Raw genomic sequence first — 17270 nt, forward strand, 5'->3', positions numbered from 1 at the left:
TGAGGAAGTAGAGATGCCCCGAAGAAACTCATATGGAAAAGGAGGGCAAGTATTTTAAGTCCAAATATGTATATGGTTGTTTGGGCCTCTTTTAAGAAAGTAAAAAAGATCATAATCACAACTAAAATGGAGCCCAGCTCAATAAAGAATTGTTGAATAAATAAATGAAGTCTGTTTTCTCTGAATCTCTTTGGTTAGTCAAATTTGGATGCCAAGTGTAAATTCCCAGGTCCCTCCTGGATGGTGGTTTGTTCAGAAGCTGTCTGTGTTAATCCCTTCTCTGTGTGGTTCACCTTTTAAGAAATCTAGAAATCTGTGTCACTCAAACACATTTCCTCTAAAAATCAAATGACCACCTGGCAGCCTGACTCCTGAGTTTTCCTGCCCATTAGTCAGGATTTCCAGCAGACTGTTAATTCTGAATCTTCGTCTCCTTCCACGCAGCCAAGCCACACGAGTTTCCACGAAACTACCAAACTAAGAAATCCATTACGCCACTGGACACCAAGAAAGTAAAATCACAGAGGCAATAAAAAGGAGGACTATAAACCAGCAGATGAAAACAGAAACATCAAGCATAATGAGAAGAGTGAAATGAGGCCCGGGGCTCCGCCACGTAGGCCTGTCCCATTCCTTACTGGTACAAGGCTGGCTGAGCACAGATCTGCCTCTTGGAATTGCTGAAAGGTAAGGCTGGAGAGGAGGCACAGAAGCACATCCTTGGCTCTCAGTCCCAGCACAAAGCCCTGTATCTTAAAATATCTTTCATTCATGCTGCCAGTTCCAAAGACTGGAAGCAGCATTCTTTTGTGCTTCTTTCTGGGCGAGGGCTCTTGCTACCTTCCACAGGAGTGAGCCAGCTCGGGGTGCGCTCCTGCGACATCTCAGACATGATAAAGGGCCCACAGTGACATCCCCAGGGTAGGAAGCAGTGCATACCTTTGAAACCCTGAACTCCTCCTGGGAAATGGGCTCATTAGTACCCTTTTCAGTCTGGAGGTTTTCTGCAATCAGTCCTTCCTGCGCTAAGTAATTAAAACGCAAGCAGGAGTCTGGTTCCAGCTTCCTCATAAATAAACTGAAAATAATGAAATGTTAGCTACTGGCATTGACTGCCAAGTTTTATGGTTGTCCCCTAATTACACTGGTACAACACAAATTTGTGTGTGTGTCTAAAATAATATTTGATAACCGTGACCATAGTTCCTAGAATAATTAAGAACTTTAATCATGTACTGAAATACAGAAAAATAGCTTGATAACTATTTGCCCTCCTACCTAACGAGGTAACCAAAGAATGCTGAGTTTGTATATTTTCTGCCTACGTGAATATTTATCCTGAGCAGAGACTGGCCTGATGAAAACAATTATGAAGAGATGAAAGCCTGACCAGCCTGTGAAATGGTGCATTATCTTTTTCCTCAAAGTGGGCTGCAGCCACCTTCTGGGGTGTGGGGCAGGGAGGGAATCAAGCCACAAGATGAACAGGGTAAACATTTAGATGCTTTAATTTTGCTGTATTTATGGGTGTGGGGAGCACATTATGTTTATATCAAAAATAAACATGGCGATACTGTTGAACAGAGTGCAAAAGTCACACAAATTTCTCAATATTACAGACATTTTGAGCTGCCAGCTACATCCACAGGGGTCCTCACAGGTCCTCCTTCGTTGTAGGGGGTTCTCTGTGGAACCATTTGTAAAGTGCTCCCATAATATCAGGAAGCAATGACTTGCCAAATAAAAAGGCAAATGTTTCTGATGTGCAAGTTTCTACTCCAGATTAGATCAGATGGATTTCATATCATATATATGAGTAACAGGAATCTTAAAGCACCTTTTAGATAACTGGTTCTCCACTGGGGGCAAGTTTTCCCCACCCCAGTCAGGGACATTTGACACTTGTCAATGTCTGAGGAATTTTTGGCTGTCACCATTTCCGGGGAGCAGCTACTGGCATCTAGTGCTCAACATCCTACAATGCACAGGACAGCTCCCTACCACAAAGAATTTCTCAGCCTAAAATATCAATAGCACTGAGGACGAGAAACCCTGCTGCTGCCAATGTGTATATATACGCAGAAAACAAGTGGTCTGAAAGTCAAAGGCAGGCCTCAGGGATCCGGGCCCACAGTCACAGTGTAAAGGAAGAAGGCACATATCTACCCGGACCAGGGCAGGAGACAAAACCAGCCTCTGGAAACAGGGGTTCAGCTGGTGACCAGACCAGGCGGAGTGCGTTTAGAATTCGGGCCACGAATAGAGCTGCTGTGCAGTCTTTGCAGACTTGCTTTGGTGGGATGGTGGAAGGGGCTGCCGTGCTTGTGGTCAGAGATATGCCAGTTCCTCCAGACAGCTGCCTTAATCCTCCCAATGGGAGTGACTCTCCCCGCTCAGTGCTCAGGTTGTAGATCTGAGGCCTTTATTATCTTACCCACTGCATTCTACATTGCTCCCCAGAGTGAGTTGTGACCTTCCTCAGGACAAGACCCATGCATTTTCATATATCTCTTCTTGGTCCAGGGTATCACAGCACAATGCTCATAACATGGCTGCCGAATTGACGTCAATGCCATATTCTCCCCACAGTATTAGAAATTCTGCATGCCTACATTTGAATAAAACATATTAAATGGGAAGGAGAGAAGGACGTGATCTACTATTTTCATCTGGGAAGATCATTTAGCAAAGTCTATCTTCAAAGACCTGTGTATATTTCTTTTTCGATGCTGACTTTCTTTAGCCTTTTTAGTAGTTTCTAGCAGTAATACAGTTCACTGTTGCATTTCATAAAAGGGTCACAATCTTGGTTAATGTTTTTTAGACAAAAATGCCCATAATCAAAGCCCAGAGCAAAGTTTGCCTGTCCTTCTCTCTACAACTTTTTAAAAATTCAAGCTCTATAATTCATTTATTTGCTAATGAATTTCCCTGTCAGGGGTAGTCTGACTCTGCTCAGCTTTAATTATAACAAAAAATTCATTTAGGCTTTCTCCCTGCTCTCCATATTGAAAATGAACTATTCTATAGAATGACTGAGAAGGAACAAAGCATTTTTGGAATAAAAGGCAATTTTCCAGTTTAAAATGTTCTGGGCAGGTTCAGTACCTTCCTGTTCTTTACATTCCTAAAATGTAAGAATTTTAGGAATGTAAAGAACATCTCAAGCAATCCAAGTATCTTCAACTCCACTGACAATGTAAATCAAAGGGTTATTCTTCACCCTACAAAACCACTTATTGAAAGATTCAACCCAAGATTATTTTCATTCAGCAGCACCTACCATTTAAATTTAGATGGCATTTACACAGCTTTTTTGCGGTACACGGGCTTCTCACTGTTGTGGCCTCTCCCGTTGCGGAGCACAGGCTCCGAACGCGCAGGCTCAGTGGCCATGGCTCACGGGCCCAGTGGCTCCGTGGCATGTGGGATCTTCCCAGACCGGGGCACGAACCCGTGTCCCCTGCATCGGCAGGCGGACTCTCAACCACTGCGCCACCAGGGAAGCCCCAGAAGAACTTTCTAAGAGCTAAGAAGGAATGATGAATGAGCCCAACCTCTTAATTTTGTGGTGAGGAAACTGAGGCTTAGAAGTCAATTTGAACTCTCAGAGCTATGTAATGACAATGGCTAGGACTTTTCAAGGGCGCACAGCTTCTCTTATCTTCATCATTCCCACCGTTGTCTAAGCCACCATTATATTTTGCTTGGATTGCTGCAGGAGCTTCCTAAGTCCTGCTTCTACCTGCCTCCTACACACTGCCCTCCTCACAGAGACCACTTCACACAGCAGCCAGAGGGATACATCCACAACAGAAGGCAAGCTATGTCACTCCTTTGCTCAGAAACTTCCAATATCTTCCCACCTCTCCCAAGGAAAAGCCAATCTTCGCAGTGTCTACATGCCCTATTCCATTTCTAATTACTTACCTCTTCCGCCTCTGCACCCCAGCTGCACCCAACACTTTCTTCCCTTACTCCACCCTGGGGACTTTGCCCTTGCAGTTCCCTCTGCCAGCAACCTCTTCTTCCAGACTTCCAAATGCCTCCCCCACTCCCTCCCTCCCATTAGAGGTCCTCAAACTCACTCTACCATAGGTGGCTTCCCTGATAACACTGTAAAGAGCATCACCCCACCTCCTACCTCTCTCTTTCACCTTACTTGCTTTACTATTTTTTTCTAATACTTTTACCACCTGACATATTATATATTTATTTGTTTACTAACTGCCTTTCGCCATTAGAATGTAAGATCAACAAAAAAAATCCCCACTGAGGTTCCTTAAAGAACTAAAAATAGAGTTACGATATGATCCAGCAATCCCACTCCTGGGCATATATCTGGAAAAGATAAAAACTCTAATTTGAAAAGATATATGCACCCCAATGTTCATAGCAGCACTATTTACAATAGCCAAGACATGGAAGCAACCTAAATGTCCATCAACAGATAAATGAATCAAGAAGATGTGTTATGTATATACAATGGAATATTACTCGGCCATAAAAAAGAATGAAATAATGCCATTTGCAGTAACATGGATGGACCCAGAGATTATCATACTAAGTGAAGTAAGTCAGACAGAGAAAGACAAATATCATATGGTATCACTTATATGTGGAATCTAAGAAAAAGATACAAATGACTTTATTTATAAAACAGAAACAGACCCACAGACATAGAAAACAAATTTATGGATACCAAAGGGGAAAGGGGTAGGGAGGAATAAATTAGGAGTTTGGGAGTAACAGATACACACTAATATATCTAAAATAGATAAACAACAAGGTCCTACTGTATAGCACAGGGAACTATATTCAATAACTTGTAATAACCTAAAATGGAAAAGAATCTGAAAAAGAACAGCTGACTCACTTTGCTGTACACCTGACTCTAATACAACATTGTACATCAACTATATTTCAATTTAAAAAACAATTTTAAAATAATAATAAAGTAGAAGCACAAAAAAATGTCCCCCCTGTATTCCCCAGTGCCTGGTACATGGCAAGCCCTCAAGATGTTTGTACATATGAAGAGTAGCGCTTACTAAGTGCCAGCTACTATTCTAAGGAAGGTACAGGAACCAATTTACCTCATCTTCCCAATAACACAAGATAGGCACTATTGTCATCATTGCTGTCATCTCTGGTTCACAGATGAAGAAACTGAGGCACAGAGAAGTTTAGTAACATGTCCAAGATCACCCAGCTAGTCAATTGTAGAGCCAGGATTTGAACCTAGGGCACACGTTCTTTAACCACCATGATGTATTCTGTCACTCTTAGCTTAGCTAATGACAAAAAAATACTTCAATGAGTGTCCCCTATACCAAACTCTCAGAAATTGAGATATATCAAAGTGTGCTTTCAAAATGTCAGTTGCTTCCTATGACTGCCTAACATTTTAAAATAATCAATAAGGTATGATTTTGAGCTAAGACTGGTAAACAAGAGCAAAAGTGTGAGCCACTTGTGCTGCACTCAAATTCAGAGCACACAAAGGATATGACTTTGGTTTACAAGCGTGTGCAGGTAATTCTCCCTACTCAACTGAGATTACCATGATTAGCTCTGGTCCATAAAGGGAAAGCTAAGACACAAAAGCCTCAGTGATGTTCCAGGCCACACAGCCAGCAACAGTGGCAGGAAGGGAGCCTCTGAGGGCCCCTCTGGGATTGCAGCAGGTCACACATGCTCCCTGCTTATTAGTATAAAACACCAGGGTGATTCACACAATGGAATGTTTAAGCCAAGATGTCACCTAATAGAGGCTATGTTGATACAGCTTTACCTGAGAAGTTACATAATCGTCCTACTGTGGAAACGCCATAAAGGAATTTGTGCCTTGGAATAAAGAGAGGTGGACCCCCTAGGAATTACTCCACAAAGGATATCAGGAGATTTTCAGTGTGAAATTCACTAGCCTAGACTGGAAAGGTGACTTGTAAAAATCGGCCCAATGAAGACTTTCTGAGAGCAGTCACTGTGCCCAGTTCAATTTGGTAAGACTTAACCAGACCCCTGCCTGAGAGAGCCTCCAGGGACCCCCAGACTTGCCCATCTTTCCACAGGGGAGGGAGGTGTGTTCTGTACATCTCCTGTATAAATATAAAAGTCCCTACTGTGAGTCCTCTCTGCCTCCTGCTTTTAGGTCAAATATTTATTTATGCAAGCCTTTCATTATCTTTCTACCCTAGAAAGCCGAATGAATCTTTCCTCGCTCTTTGTTGGCATTCTCTGAAAGAAATCTCGAACTCTGGAATATCACCTCCACCTCCAATTCTCCCTTGACCTCGCCCTCCACTGTCCCACCTGCCCCAAGACACAACCTGAGAAGGAAGGCGGGGAGGTGGCTGGAGAGGAGGAGCGGTGATGTCACCAGCACCTGTCACCTGGCAGGCCCCAGCCCCACCCACCCTGCCGCCGAAGAGTGTCGACCGGGCGCCCGCCCTCCCGCACGCCCCGACCCTGGTAGGCCAGTCCCTCCCGCCCCAGCCTCCTGCCACCGTCCAATGGCCGAGGGGCAGGGCAAGCTGAGCAAGCCGCTGCAGCCCAGCCGGCTCCCCGCCCTGTTCCCGGTTCACCAGCCGGGCTCCGGCGGCCTTTAAATGCAGCCCAGGGCCAGCACGGCGCACCCTCGACTCCTTTTTCCTCGGGCAGCAGCACCCCGAGGAAGAAAGCAGCCTCGACTCGTCAGCGCGGTCCGGGCTGCGGCGGCCACCTCCGACCTCTGGGCCCGCGCCGCCTTCCCGGCCTCCGCCTTCTCCTCCCCCTCCCCCCGGCCCCGCCAGCCGGGTCGGCGCCGGGCCCCCGGGAGTGCACGCCCGCGCGCCCGTGTGTGTGTGCGCGCACGAGCCAGTCTCGGACCCGCGCCCCCGCCCGGCGCAGGACCGCCTCTGAAGCCCAGCCCGCGCGCCGTGTCCCACGTCCCCCACCGCCCGGCCGCCAGCCGCGCACCCCGCCGCGCTGCGCGAGAAGATGGCGGGGTCGGTGGCCGACAGCGATGCAGTGGTGGTGAGTGCGGCGGGGACACGCGAGGCGCCCCCTTCCCGCAGCCCGCACGGCCCCTTCGCCGGCTCCGGCTCGGCAAAGGCCCAGCCCCGCGCCCCACGCGTGAGAAGGCGCCCCCGTACCTGGTAGCGGGAGCCGGCTGTGCGCGGCGGACGTGAGGGGCCGGAGGGGTGCCCCAGCTGGAGGGCCGCTGGCTGAGGGGAGGTGTTGGGGGCGGCCCGCGGGGTGGGGGGTGACCGACAGTCCCCTCCGCGCTGTGCAGCCTCCGGCCAGGTGTGTGCATGTTGCACGTGTGAGTGTGCGCCTGTGTGTGTGTCCGGCGCGCGCGCCCCGCGCCCGCCCCGCGCCGTTCCGGGGATTTCCCCCTTGGAAATGGGTCCGCGCCAGGGGCTCGCGAGAGAAGTTGAGCGCGGCCGCTGCACTCCAGCCATGTCCCCGAGGACAGGCCTGGGCGACGGCGGTTCCATGGGCGTTTGCGGTTGGAGAGGGGCCTTCCCTCCCTCGGCGCGGGGCTCTGGCACCCCAGTGGGCCTCGACCTTCATTTTGATCTAGATCTGAAGGGTCTCAGGATCATCAGAGGCTTAGCTACCTGGTGGAAAGGACGGGTTTTGTTCCGGGAGTTTATGCGGTTATTCAGTGGGCTGTGAGGTGGGAGCTTTTGCAGAGGCTTCCTGTGTTCTATGGAGGACTGCTGGATTCCTCCAGATTTGTGTAGGTTCTTCCCCGCTCCCTCTAACACCCCCCTCCAAAAGCTTTTGGAAAGCCAATCTGTGTGCTTCTATTTTTAGAAACTAGATGATGGGCATTTAAACAACTCCTTGGGCTCTCCAGTTCAAGCCGACGTGTACTTCCCACGACTGGTAAATGATTTTGTTCTGTGCTCTGTGTCTGCCTGTACCCTCTTCTTTCTTCTTTCCTTAGATCTGAGGCCTTGGCTCTTCCCTAACAGGCTGTAAACTTTCTGTTTCTCCTCTCATCCTTTGCAGATTGTGCCATTTTGTGGGCACATTAAAGGTGGCATGAGACCAGGCAAGAAGGTATTAGTGATGGGCATCGTAGACCTCAACCCTGAGAGGTAAGGCAGAGTCCTTGTCACCTAGACCTATCAGGCAGTTACAAGGTCCTGCCCACTCCTGTGGTGGTTTACTGCCCCTCCTCTTCCCACCCCTGTGGCCAGTGTTGCTAGTTAGAAGTGCCAAGAAAGTACTATGTTCCCATGAAAAGAATGTGTATGAATCCCAGCCATCATTTCTCTAGACAGCTATTTATATCAGAGATTATAAATATAGACCCACATCATTTTCTCTTTGACCCTTAGGGAGGCGAAAGGATTTTTTTTTTTTTTCCAAACATGGTGTTTGGAGTAAGAACTATCAATATAAATGAGAACCAAACTTTACGAGATATCGTTTCCCCTGGTCAATTAATGGGGCTGTTTTTGAGTCTTCTGAAATGGATTAAGACACAGATGTGTGGGTAGTTTGGGGTATATGAAATGTCTACAGTTAGTTATTTTCATCTCCACTGAAGTTTTCACCAGGGCCTCCTCTGGGTAACAAACCAGTTTGATTGTAATCCTATTTCTCCATAGTCTAAACCCCCCAACGCCTGCCCCCATATGAAGAGTAGTGGCCCATTAAAAGCTGACAAATCCAAAGAAGAAGAAGGAAATGGAAGCCTGGGTCATTGTGGAAATGGGAGCCTGGGTCATTGTTAATGTTGTTTTGCTCACCGTGAATAAGTGAGATGATTTTCTTTTCAGCTTTGCCATCAGCTTGACCTGTGGTGATTCGGAGGATCCTCCCGCTGATGTGGCAATTGAACTCAAAGCTGTCTTCACAGATCGGCAGCTACTCAGAAATTCTTGTATATCTGGGGAAAGGGGTGAAGAACAGTCAGCGATCCCTTACTTCCCATTCATCCCAGACCAACCATTCAGGGTGAGTGCCTCGAGTGCTTCCGCTCCAACCACTGGCAGGATGGTGATGTTCTCATCTAGTATGTGCCGAGAACACTTTAAGCCAGAATTTTTGCAATTCTATTTAGCCAATACGTGTAAATAAACCCATATTTACATGTCTATATTGTTAAAAATAAATACTTTTCTATGTAGTATTTAACATAGTACTAGGCATATAATAGACACCTGTCCCAAAATATATTTGATTAATAAATAATAAGTATCTAGAATTTTCCTCATTTTTTTCTCAACCTTTAAGTAGCACCAAACCATATCAGTTATGTCTTTTTTTAAGAATCTAGTTGATTATCATTTTATTTTCTCTTGTTCCCTTTGCTAGTGAGGACTTAGTCATGTCCTTGTTTCCCTCTCTGGGTTAAGTAGCCTCAGTCTGTTTCACTGTCACAGTCTCTGTGGCTGACAGATTACTTCCCTTGGGCCTGGATGAGTATAGATTTGCTCCCCACTATCTGTCAGGCAGGAAGCATAGCCCAAACTTCCATTTCAATCAAGCAGCATTAGCAGCACCTTCCTCTATGAAGGACAATACCAAGTAAGAGATGCAAGTCAGTAATGTGTTAGGAAAGAATTTACTGATGTGTCAGACCTGGTGATGAAGTGTCTACATTACACCTTGTTAACATACATCACAATAATGACAACCCAGTTAAAAGCTCCCTGTTGCATAAACACCTAACAAAGCAGAACTACCCTTAACCTGTTGCTCCTCATCTAAAAATTTACAGGGGCCTGTGAATAAGTCATACTTTTTCTTCCCATCTTACAGTCTGGGGGGAAAGCAAGAATCCGTGATTGTCACATCAATGATAGAATAGAGACTAATTGCCCTTCTAATTGTAGCCTGGGGAAGACACCCCTACCCTTCTCTAGAATGGTAATGACCCTGAGGCTCCCCTGAACTGTGTCAGTTTCTTACTGGTGAATCTTAATGCAGAGCTCGTGAGTGTGAGTAACCAAAGCTTCTGCCAGGAGGAATAGTGCTCCCCAACACTAGGGGTGAAGGGGTGAAATGAAATCACCCCTTCTTGGTGATAATAATTTTAGTAATAATATGAATTAAATGTGACTAATATCATATACGGAGTCTCTCCTTGCATGATGAATACAAATGCTTTTAATAAATACATAGCACAGAACTAATGATTAAACTCTATGGTGAATTACTTAAGTTTCAAAAAAGGAGGAAGAAAAAGCTTTTACCATGTGGAATCAGTATTTCTGTTTGGCTTAGCAAAGCCTTATTAATTACACATCCTTGGTCGAATGGTAATTACTGTGTAACCTTCTCTCTGCTTAGTGTTTAGGGGTGTCTAGACTATTATTACATGCTACTAATGGGTACCAGTTCTGCTTTGCGAGGGGCTTCTCTGAAGGTGGGATAGAATTGTTCAGGGGATGAGGATGGAGACATTAAGTGCCGTATAAATAAATCTCTGCCACTTTCCATCACTTTCTGGCATGCAAGGAGAAGGGAGAAAGAGTAAAGCAATTTTAAATCTTTAAAGGACATTGAATAGTGTAGAGCAATGCTTCATAAAGTGTGTTCCTTATTCTAGCAACACCAGCATCATCTTGGAACTTGATGGAAAAGCACATTCTTAGACCTTACCCTAGCCCTACTAAATGGAAATTTTGGTGGGTGGAGTCCAGCAGTCTGTGTTCTAACACGCCTTCTGTATGATCCCAGTGCACTCCCGTGTTTGAGAACCACTGAGGATGTTGCCTTTCTCCAAAATGCAGTACTGTTTGTTCATTTTCCCCAGCAGGGTTCATTGAAATTATGAACTGAGGTTATTATTTTGTTTCTTCCAGGTGGAAATCCTTTGTGAGCACCCACGTTTCAGAGTGTTTGTGGATGGACACCAACTTTTTGATTTTTACCACCGCATTCAAACGTTATCTGCAATCGACACCATAAAGATAAACGGGGACCTCCAGATCACGAAGCTTGGCTGACGTTGTTTAAACCACGTCTGTTTCAGATAGCATCAGGTGCCACAACTGTATGACTGTTGGTCTGGAAGAAGTGTCCTAGCAAGATCTGAAGACTTAAAAAGAAAACAAAAACGAAAAGGGAAACTTCACCGTCTCTTCTTTCTGTGTGGTTTAAACCCAAAATGACTTCAACGGTGGTTTGCCCTTAGGAAGCTGTCGGAACAAAGACACCGAGCCATTATTTCCAGAACAAAGTAATACACTTACGCTGGATTTTATTCAGACTAAACTGAACTGGATTTGTGATTTGGTAGTAAGTTATTCATCGTTTCAAGCTGATGTTTAGAACAAAAGTGCTAAAGACTTAAAACAACAACAACAAAGACGGTACACAGAAGTCAACTCATTTCTGCACTGAAGTGGAATTGTGTAGCACAACCGACATTTTAGTCAGGGTATTTAACATAGAATGTAGGTTGTTCAAGGTTTGTTTTGTTTTGTTTTGTTGCACAGCATAATGTTAATTCAGATTTTTAAAGCTTTCTTGTAGTTATTTATTTCTACTCAGTGTATGAGAGAATGATTAATGTCTCAAGAACAGCAAGTTATGAACTTTTGAATGTACAATTATCTTAGGTCTGGGGGGAAAATTACCTATTCTATCATGATAAAGGTGAATTTCTACCTTAAAGAGTTGAGTCTTATCCTCCGTACCCCTAAACTTAGGATATCTTGATATAAATTGCTGTAAGTGCTTTAGGGAAAGCTTTGCAACGTTTCGTAAGACTGCTTTTCAAGTTATTGATGATTATTTACATTGCTTTTTCTCCTTACTGTGAAGTAGCACAGTATTGGCTTCCTTAAGACTAACTACTTTTCCCTAGACCTACATAATAGCTCATTAAGTTGTTATTAAGCTAATTGAAAACACGTAAGAAGTGATTGCATAGACAATTTTTAAATGACTATTATATAAACTTTTGAAAGTACAGTATGAAAATGATTCTGGAATGCAATGGAAAGCAGAAGCAAATGGCCCCAAATAACTTACCCGGAAATAATTTATATCAACTTAAGCTGTTAGCTCATTGTATCACTTTTATTATGTGACCCTCACTGATATCCCTAAGCAATGCCTTTGGAGCTTCGGAGTAGAGGGTGCTTCCTACTGTGTTGGCTCTGCTGAGATATTAGGATAAGACAGGATCCAAATTAGGAAATGATCCAGTTAGTTTATCTGAAAAATTAACTCCCAGGACTCTAGGTCTTTGAGTCCAGCCAATAGTGTGAATGCTCCCAATTAAGCTTTAGGTGTTTCCCTGTACTTGTGGAACTGGTTAGACAGCAGGGAGTCTCTAGGAGAAGCCTGCAGTGATAAGATGTCACCACACAGCAAGGGATGGTTGGAGTCCTGGGTGCTGGATTTCACAAACTCTACTGGCCCTGGAGAGAAGGACCCTTGGCATTGCTTTGGTCAGCTGGTGGGGAGAAGAGGGGGTGCTGGGGTGGGGTGTGTATTTATATATAATTTAGGTTTTGTCTGTAGAGCATACTGTGTCTTGTTACGACACGTCCTTCTCCTGCTTTGCTTTTGAGTTTCTTTACACAACATGCAGAGGCACTGAAGTGACCATGTCATATTCATGTGTCGAGAATGTAGACAGTGTTTCGGTACCAAAGTCTAAGAAAAAGCAAACTAAAATCATGAATTTTTTAGAGGTGATATATTTGGATTCTTCTCAACTTTTAAACTGTTTAGCACAGTTTCACTGTGTTATATAAGAAGATGCTTTATCCAGCAAGGCTGGCTGAGTATTGAAAAGCTGTATGTACCAGCTGAGTTAAGCAGCCATATTCAGCCAGGAGGGCTGTTCTGTGGCTCCGGCTATTTTTGAGCCTGTGATTAACTTGTAGAGCCACTAGGTTTTGATGTGTGTTTGTAGAGAGACTTAGAGGGTACCCTGAAATATATTGGTAGGGGTTTTGATTCTCCTTATGGTGGAAGACCCCCACAGGAGGTTTCCTTTGAGTGGCCATCCATTCCCACCCACTGCATAATTCAGCGGAAACTAGAGGAGTTGGGAGTGTAACTGTTTGGAACTGACACTGTTCTCTCTACCTATCAGCTAACTGGTTAGCAGCCAAGCCCTTAGGCAGCCTAGTGTAAAGATTCACTGTTAACCCTTCATTTCTGTATGGGGAACCTCTTGGTTAAGCCTACTGGAATTAATCTAAATGATGTGATGATTTGATTCAGGTATAGTTAAATTAGCAAGGGGCTAATCCAGCTGTACTAATCATTAGCTGTAAACTGGAAACAATGTTCACATCCTCTCATCAGCATGCGAGGTCTAAGGTGGGAATTCAGGATGCAAAGTGCAATTTTAAGCTTCACAGGAAAGCATTTGGGTACGTAAGGTGTTATTTCTGACCAGAGCCCTAATTTTGCAATATGACCAAAACCAAGGAACATAGATAACAATCAGGCTCTGGGGGAATAATAGGCAGGCTTTAGACAATCTGTTCATTTCTGCATCAAAATTGGAGTGAATGTATATATCTACTTAAAAGTTAATAGAAGTGACTTCTACTTTCTGGGCTATCCCAGAATTGTCTTAATTTTTTTTTTTTTTAATTTGAAACCCCATTTCATATCTTGCCAACCTCAGTTCAAAACCTCCTAAGAGATGACTCTTAGAATTATTGGTGATTTGTTAAAATGGCAAGTCCTTTCATTTGTATTAAAAAGCAAATATCCAAAAAGAGGGAGGGAGCCCTGTTGCCTTGAGAGAAACAGCCTTGGCATTTTCCAGCTACATTATTAATGTAGAAATAATGTTCCTATGATGACATATTTTCGAAGAAACACTTTCTTATTTACTGCGTGGTGTAAAATGTTGCTAAATGTGTTCTTACATTATTATGTCACTGCTGAAAGTTATTTGCACTATAATAAAGGAATTTTCTACAAAAGGGTTTGCAGTTTATAAGGTGCTAAATTTGGCACGGGGTGTAATGTACTTAGCATGGACCGTATGGTAGAGCAATCCTCCCTCACTTTCACGCACACACTCCAAGACCACTTGTTTGTGTGTTGCCAACATTAATAAACTGATCAAGGGAAGGAAAGTGTCTGAGGGCCCTCAGAGACCTAATGAGTTCATGTTGTGTGTGCAATGGGTTCTTTTAAAATATAATTTGCATACAGTAAATTCACATTTTTCTTGGTGTGCAGTTTTAGGAGTTTTAACACATGCATAGATTCACGTAACAATCACCTCGATCAGGATGTAGAATCCTTCCATCACCCCCCAAAAATTCCCTTGGGCTACCCCTTTGTAGTTAAACTTGCCCCCCACTCCTAGCACTAATCAGGCAACCACTGACCCATTCCACCTGCCTGTAGTTTTGCCTTTTCCTGAATGTCATTTGAAGAGAATTATACCATATATAATCCTTGAAGATTGGCTTCTTGCGTAATGCATTTGAGATTCACGTTGTGTGTATCAAGTTTTTCCTTTTTGTTGCTGAGTAGTATTCCATTGTGTGGATGTACCAGTTTCTTTATTCATTCACCTGTTAAGGATGCAGTCGGTTCTTAATAAATCATTAATATGGTCTTATTAGAACAGTGTATATACAAAAGCAAGATTGCATTTCTCTTGCCTTCTCTTTCCTGTGGTTTGAATGATTAGGAAGGAAACTTGATCCCTTAGCTATTTTGACTACAAATAAAACTGGCTTATAGAATTTTGCCTAGCTTCAGTTATGGGTGGTTTAGCGGAGATAATTTACTCAATACGCTGGATTTAGGGTACCTACTTATACCTTAGTTGGTTTTATTAATCCTTTCCTTTATTTTTTTTTCATTTTTATTTTTTAAGGAAGCAAAGCTGTGAGGCCAGTCTTTGTCACAGCTTTTGCGGTGAAGTATAGGCAGGGAAAGTCCTGTCAAAGTGGGGACAATTTGCTTAGACTGTTGGGCAGAGATAGGAGGGCTTCCCCCGCCCCTGTGGGATATAACATTATACTTGTCCTATGACAGCATTTTGAATTAGACAGTCTGGAAGACATGTATAACTGGAGCCTCCGAGTGCCACAAACACTTAGGACCTTCATTCATTCAGCAGGTGTTTATTGAGCTCTGTCAATTGCCATTCTAGGTACTTGGATACATCAGTGAGTAAAACAGACTCTGGTGCTTTTAAACTTTAGTGTGCTTAAGAATCACCCAGGAGTAGAAGTCCAATCTCACCCAGGGAAATTATGTTTCAGTAGGTCTGGAGAAGGTCTCAGGAGTTTGTATTTTTAAGAAATACCCTGTATGGTGTTGGTGGTCCCAGATCCCAAATTAAGCAGCTCTGACTTTGGGAATTCCAAAAACATTCACTGAATCAAACTTGAATTGTGCCAGGCTGTGGGATTCTGATCGGTGGATATCTTCCTGTGGGAATTTCATTTCAACACTGGGGCATCCTGCTCTGCCAAAAGACAATCATGCAACTTTCATTATAACTTTACTACTAAGTGTCTTCACCCCTGATGTAACCTCTCCTCACTCCTGCCCCTACCTCAATACAAACACTGTAGTAAAAGGAAGTGCCTTTCAGTCGAGTTTTGTAAAGAATCCTCCTCATTGGGGTTGGTTTAGGACCTCAGCAGAACCCTGACACCTATTGTAAGTAGTGGATTCTCTGAGAAAGATTAAGGTTCGTAAGCATTTCAATTAATTATTCGTTTGCAGAATCACCACGGTGGTTCCCAAACATTCTGCAAGGCACATACACAAGGTGGCTTATAACTTGTGAAGAGGGCAGAGGGCAAGTGGTAATGGCCCAAATGAGCTTTTCACAGCATTTTGGAAATGAATTTCAAGTCTTCCTTTCACTAAATGCAGCTGAGTTTGTACAAGGTACTGCATGCCTAACTTGCTTCCTAATCACCATGTTAATTTCACGATGATTTTTTCCTAAAAAAGAAAAAGTCTCCTGCAAAAGGCAAAGAACTGTCTTGCAAGGCATATATTTCATAATGAATTTAAATGGGTATATACAAGGTGCCGAAGCAATATTCAACCGAGAGAGAGAGAAGGGGAAGAAATAGCTGTTGACCATTTCTCTTGCTTGGATATATACTTCCATCTCCCAGGGAAAGATGGTGACTAGGTGAGCAAACACAGAAGGTAAGGAGGCATCGTTGTTTGATAGGACAACACAGACAGTTCTAAATAATGGGCTCCGGGAAGTGGCAAGCCAGCCACAGGCCTTGGGGATGATATGGGGTTTTGGGGACCTTCCAAGCTTTCATGAGTAAGAACAATAATAAACATTTGTCAGTAACTCCAGCACCTCCCTTTTTGTCAGTATTCCGTCATTAATTCTAAAAAGACAGATGCAAGCAATCAAAGCTTACCTGAACAGTTGGTCTTGAAAGGGGAAGAAGAGAAGCAGTGAGGCTGTGATAAGGTGAGAAGGAAGAGGCACCTGGGCCTCAGGGATTTGTTGTGTGCGTTCAGGCAGGCACTTTATTTTTTTTTGTTTATAAATTTTATTTATTTATTTTTGGCTGCGTCGGGTCGTCGTTGCTGCGCACGGGCTCTCTCTAGTTGTGTTGAGCAGAGGCTACTCTTGGTTTCGGTGCGTAGGCTTCTCATTGCGGTGGCTTCTCTTGTTGCAGAGCACGGGCTCTAGGCGTGCGGGCTCAATAGTTGTGGCGTGCAGACTCAGGAGTTGTGGCGCATGGGCTTCGTTGCTCCGCGGCATGTGAGACCTTCCGGACCAGGGCTCAAACCCGTGTCCCCTGCATTAGCAGGCGGATTCTTAACCACTGCGCGACCAGGGAAGTCCCAGGTGCGCACTTTAAATCTCCAGTCTTAATTTGCCTCCTGTGGGAAATGGAAATAATGAAACTTGTGACGCTGTGTTTGGAGAGCCATAGGTGACAACGGAGTAAAACATTTCTTACAGCTGATAAGGCCAAAGTTAAAATAATCATGATACCAATTTCTACAATACTGTTCCATGATTTTGTAATGAAACAGCATTAAAAGAGTTAATCCTTGAGACTGTGTCTAATCCATTGGAACATGCTTTTCATATAATTTCATTGAAGCCTATTTTATTTAAAATCTAGCCAAAATTAGCAGTGTATTAGGCAATATTTAGAATGATGTTTGTAAAACGTACTCAGAGATTTTTTACTCTGAATTATTACAGCTGTTCCAACATTAGAAAGCATGGGTTTCTCCTAATGCAATAAAAACGATATTTAGTTCAGCATAAAATGATTTTTAATGTTGTTAAAAGGTGAACAAGGAAGATATGCACAACATGATGAGAA

At 43.9% G+C, this 17270-nt stretch overlaps 1 protein-coding gene and 1 long non-coding RNA gene across 2 annotated transcripts; one reads left to right on the forward strand and one right to left on the reverse strand.

Moving 5' to 3' along the window:
- Nucleotides 1-1492: 1492 nt before the first annotated feature.
- Nucleotides 1493-8852, reverse strand: LOC113633573 (uncharacterized). Its single transcript, XR_003438252.1, has 2 exons — nucleotides 8748-8852; nucleotides 1493-2608 (listed from the first exon to the last, which is right to left on the reverse strand). It is a non-coding gene; the product is annotated as an uncharacterized LOC113633573 (long non-coding RNA).
- Nucleotides 6515-13907, forward strand: LGALSL (galectin like). The gene is made up of 5 exons (XM_027131826.1): nucleotides 6515-7017; nucleotides 7804-7875; nucleotides 8002-8090; nucleotides 8778-8955; nucleotides 10809-13907. Exons 1-5 carry the CDS (start codon nucleotides 6982-6984, stop codon nucleotides 10950-10952), a joined length of 519 nt encoding a protein of 172 aa, XP_026987627.1. The 5' UTR covers nucleotides 6515-6981; the 3' UTR covers nucleotides 10953-13907.
- The last annotated feature ends 3363 nt before the right edge of the window (nucleotides 13908-17270 follow it).

Source organism: Aethalodelphis obliquidens, unplaced genomic scaffold (assembly GCF_003676395.1).
Source record: "Aethalodelphis obliquidens isolate GAN/ISIS:26980383/991018 unplaced genomic scaffold, ASM367639v1 scaffold40, whole genome shotgun sequence".
Lineage (NCBI taxonomy): Eukaryota > Metazoa > Chordata > Mammalia > Artiodactyla > Delphinidae > Aethalodelphis > Aethalodelphis obliquidens.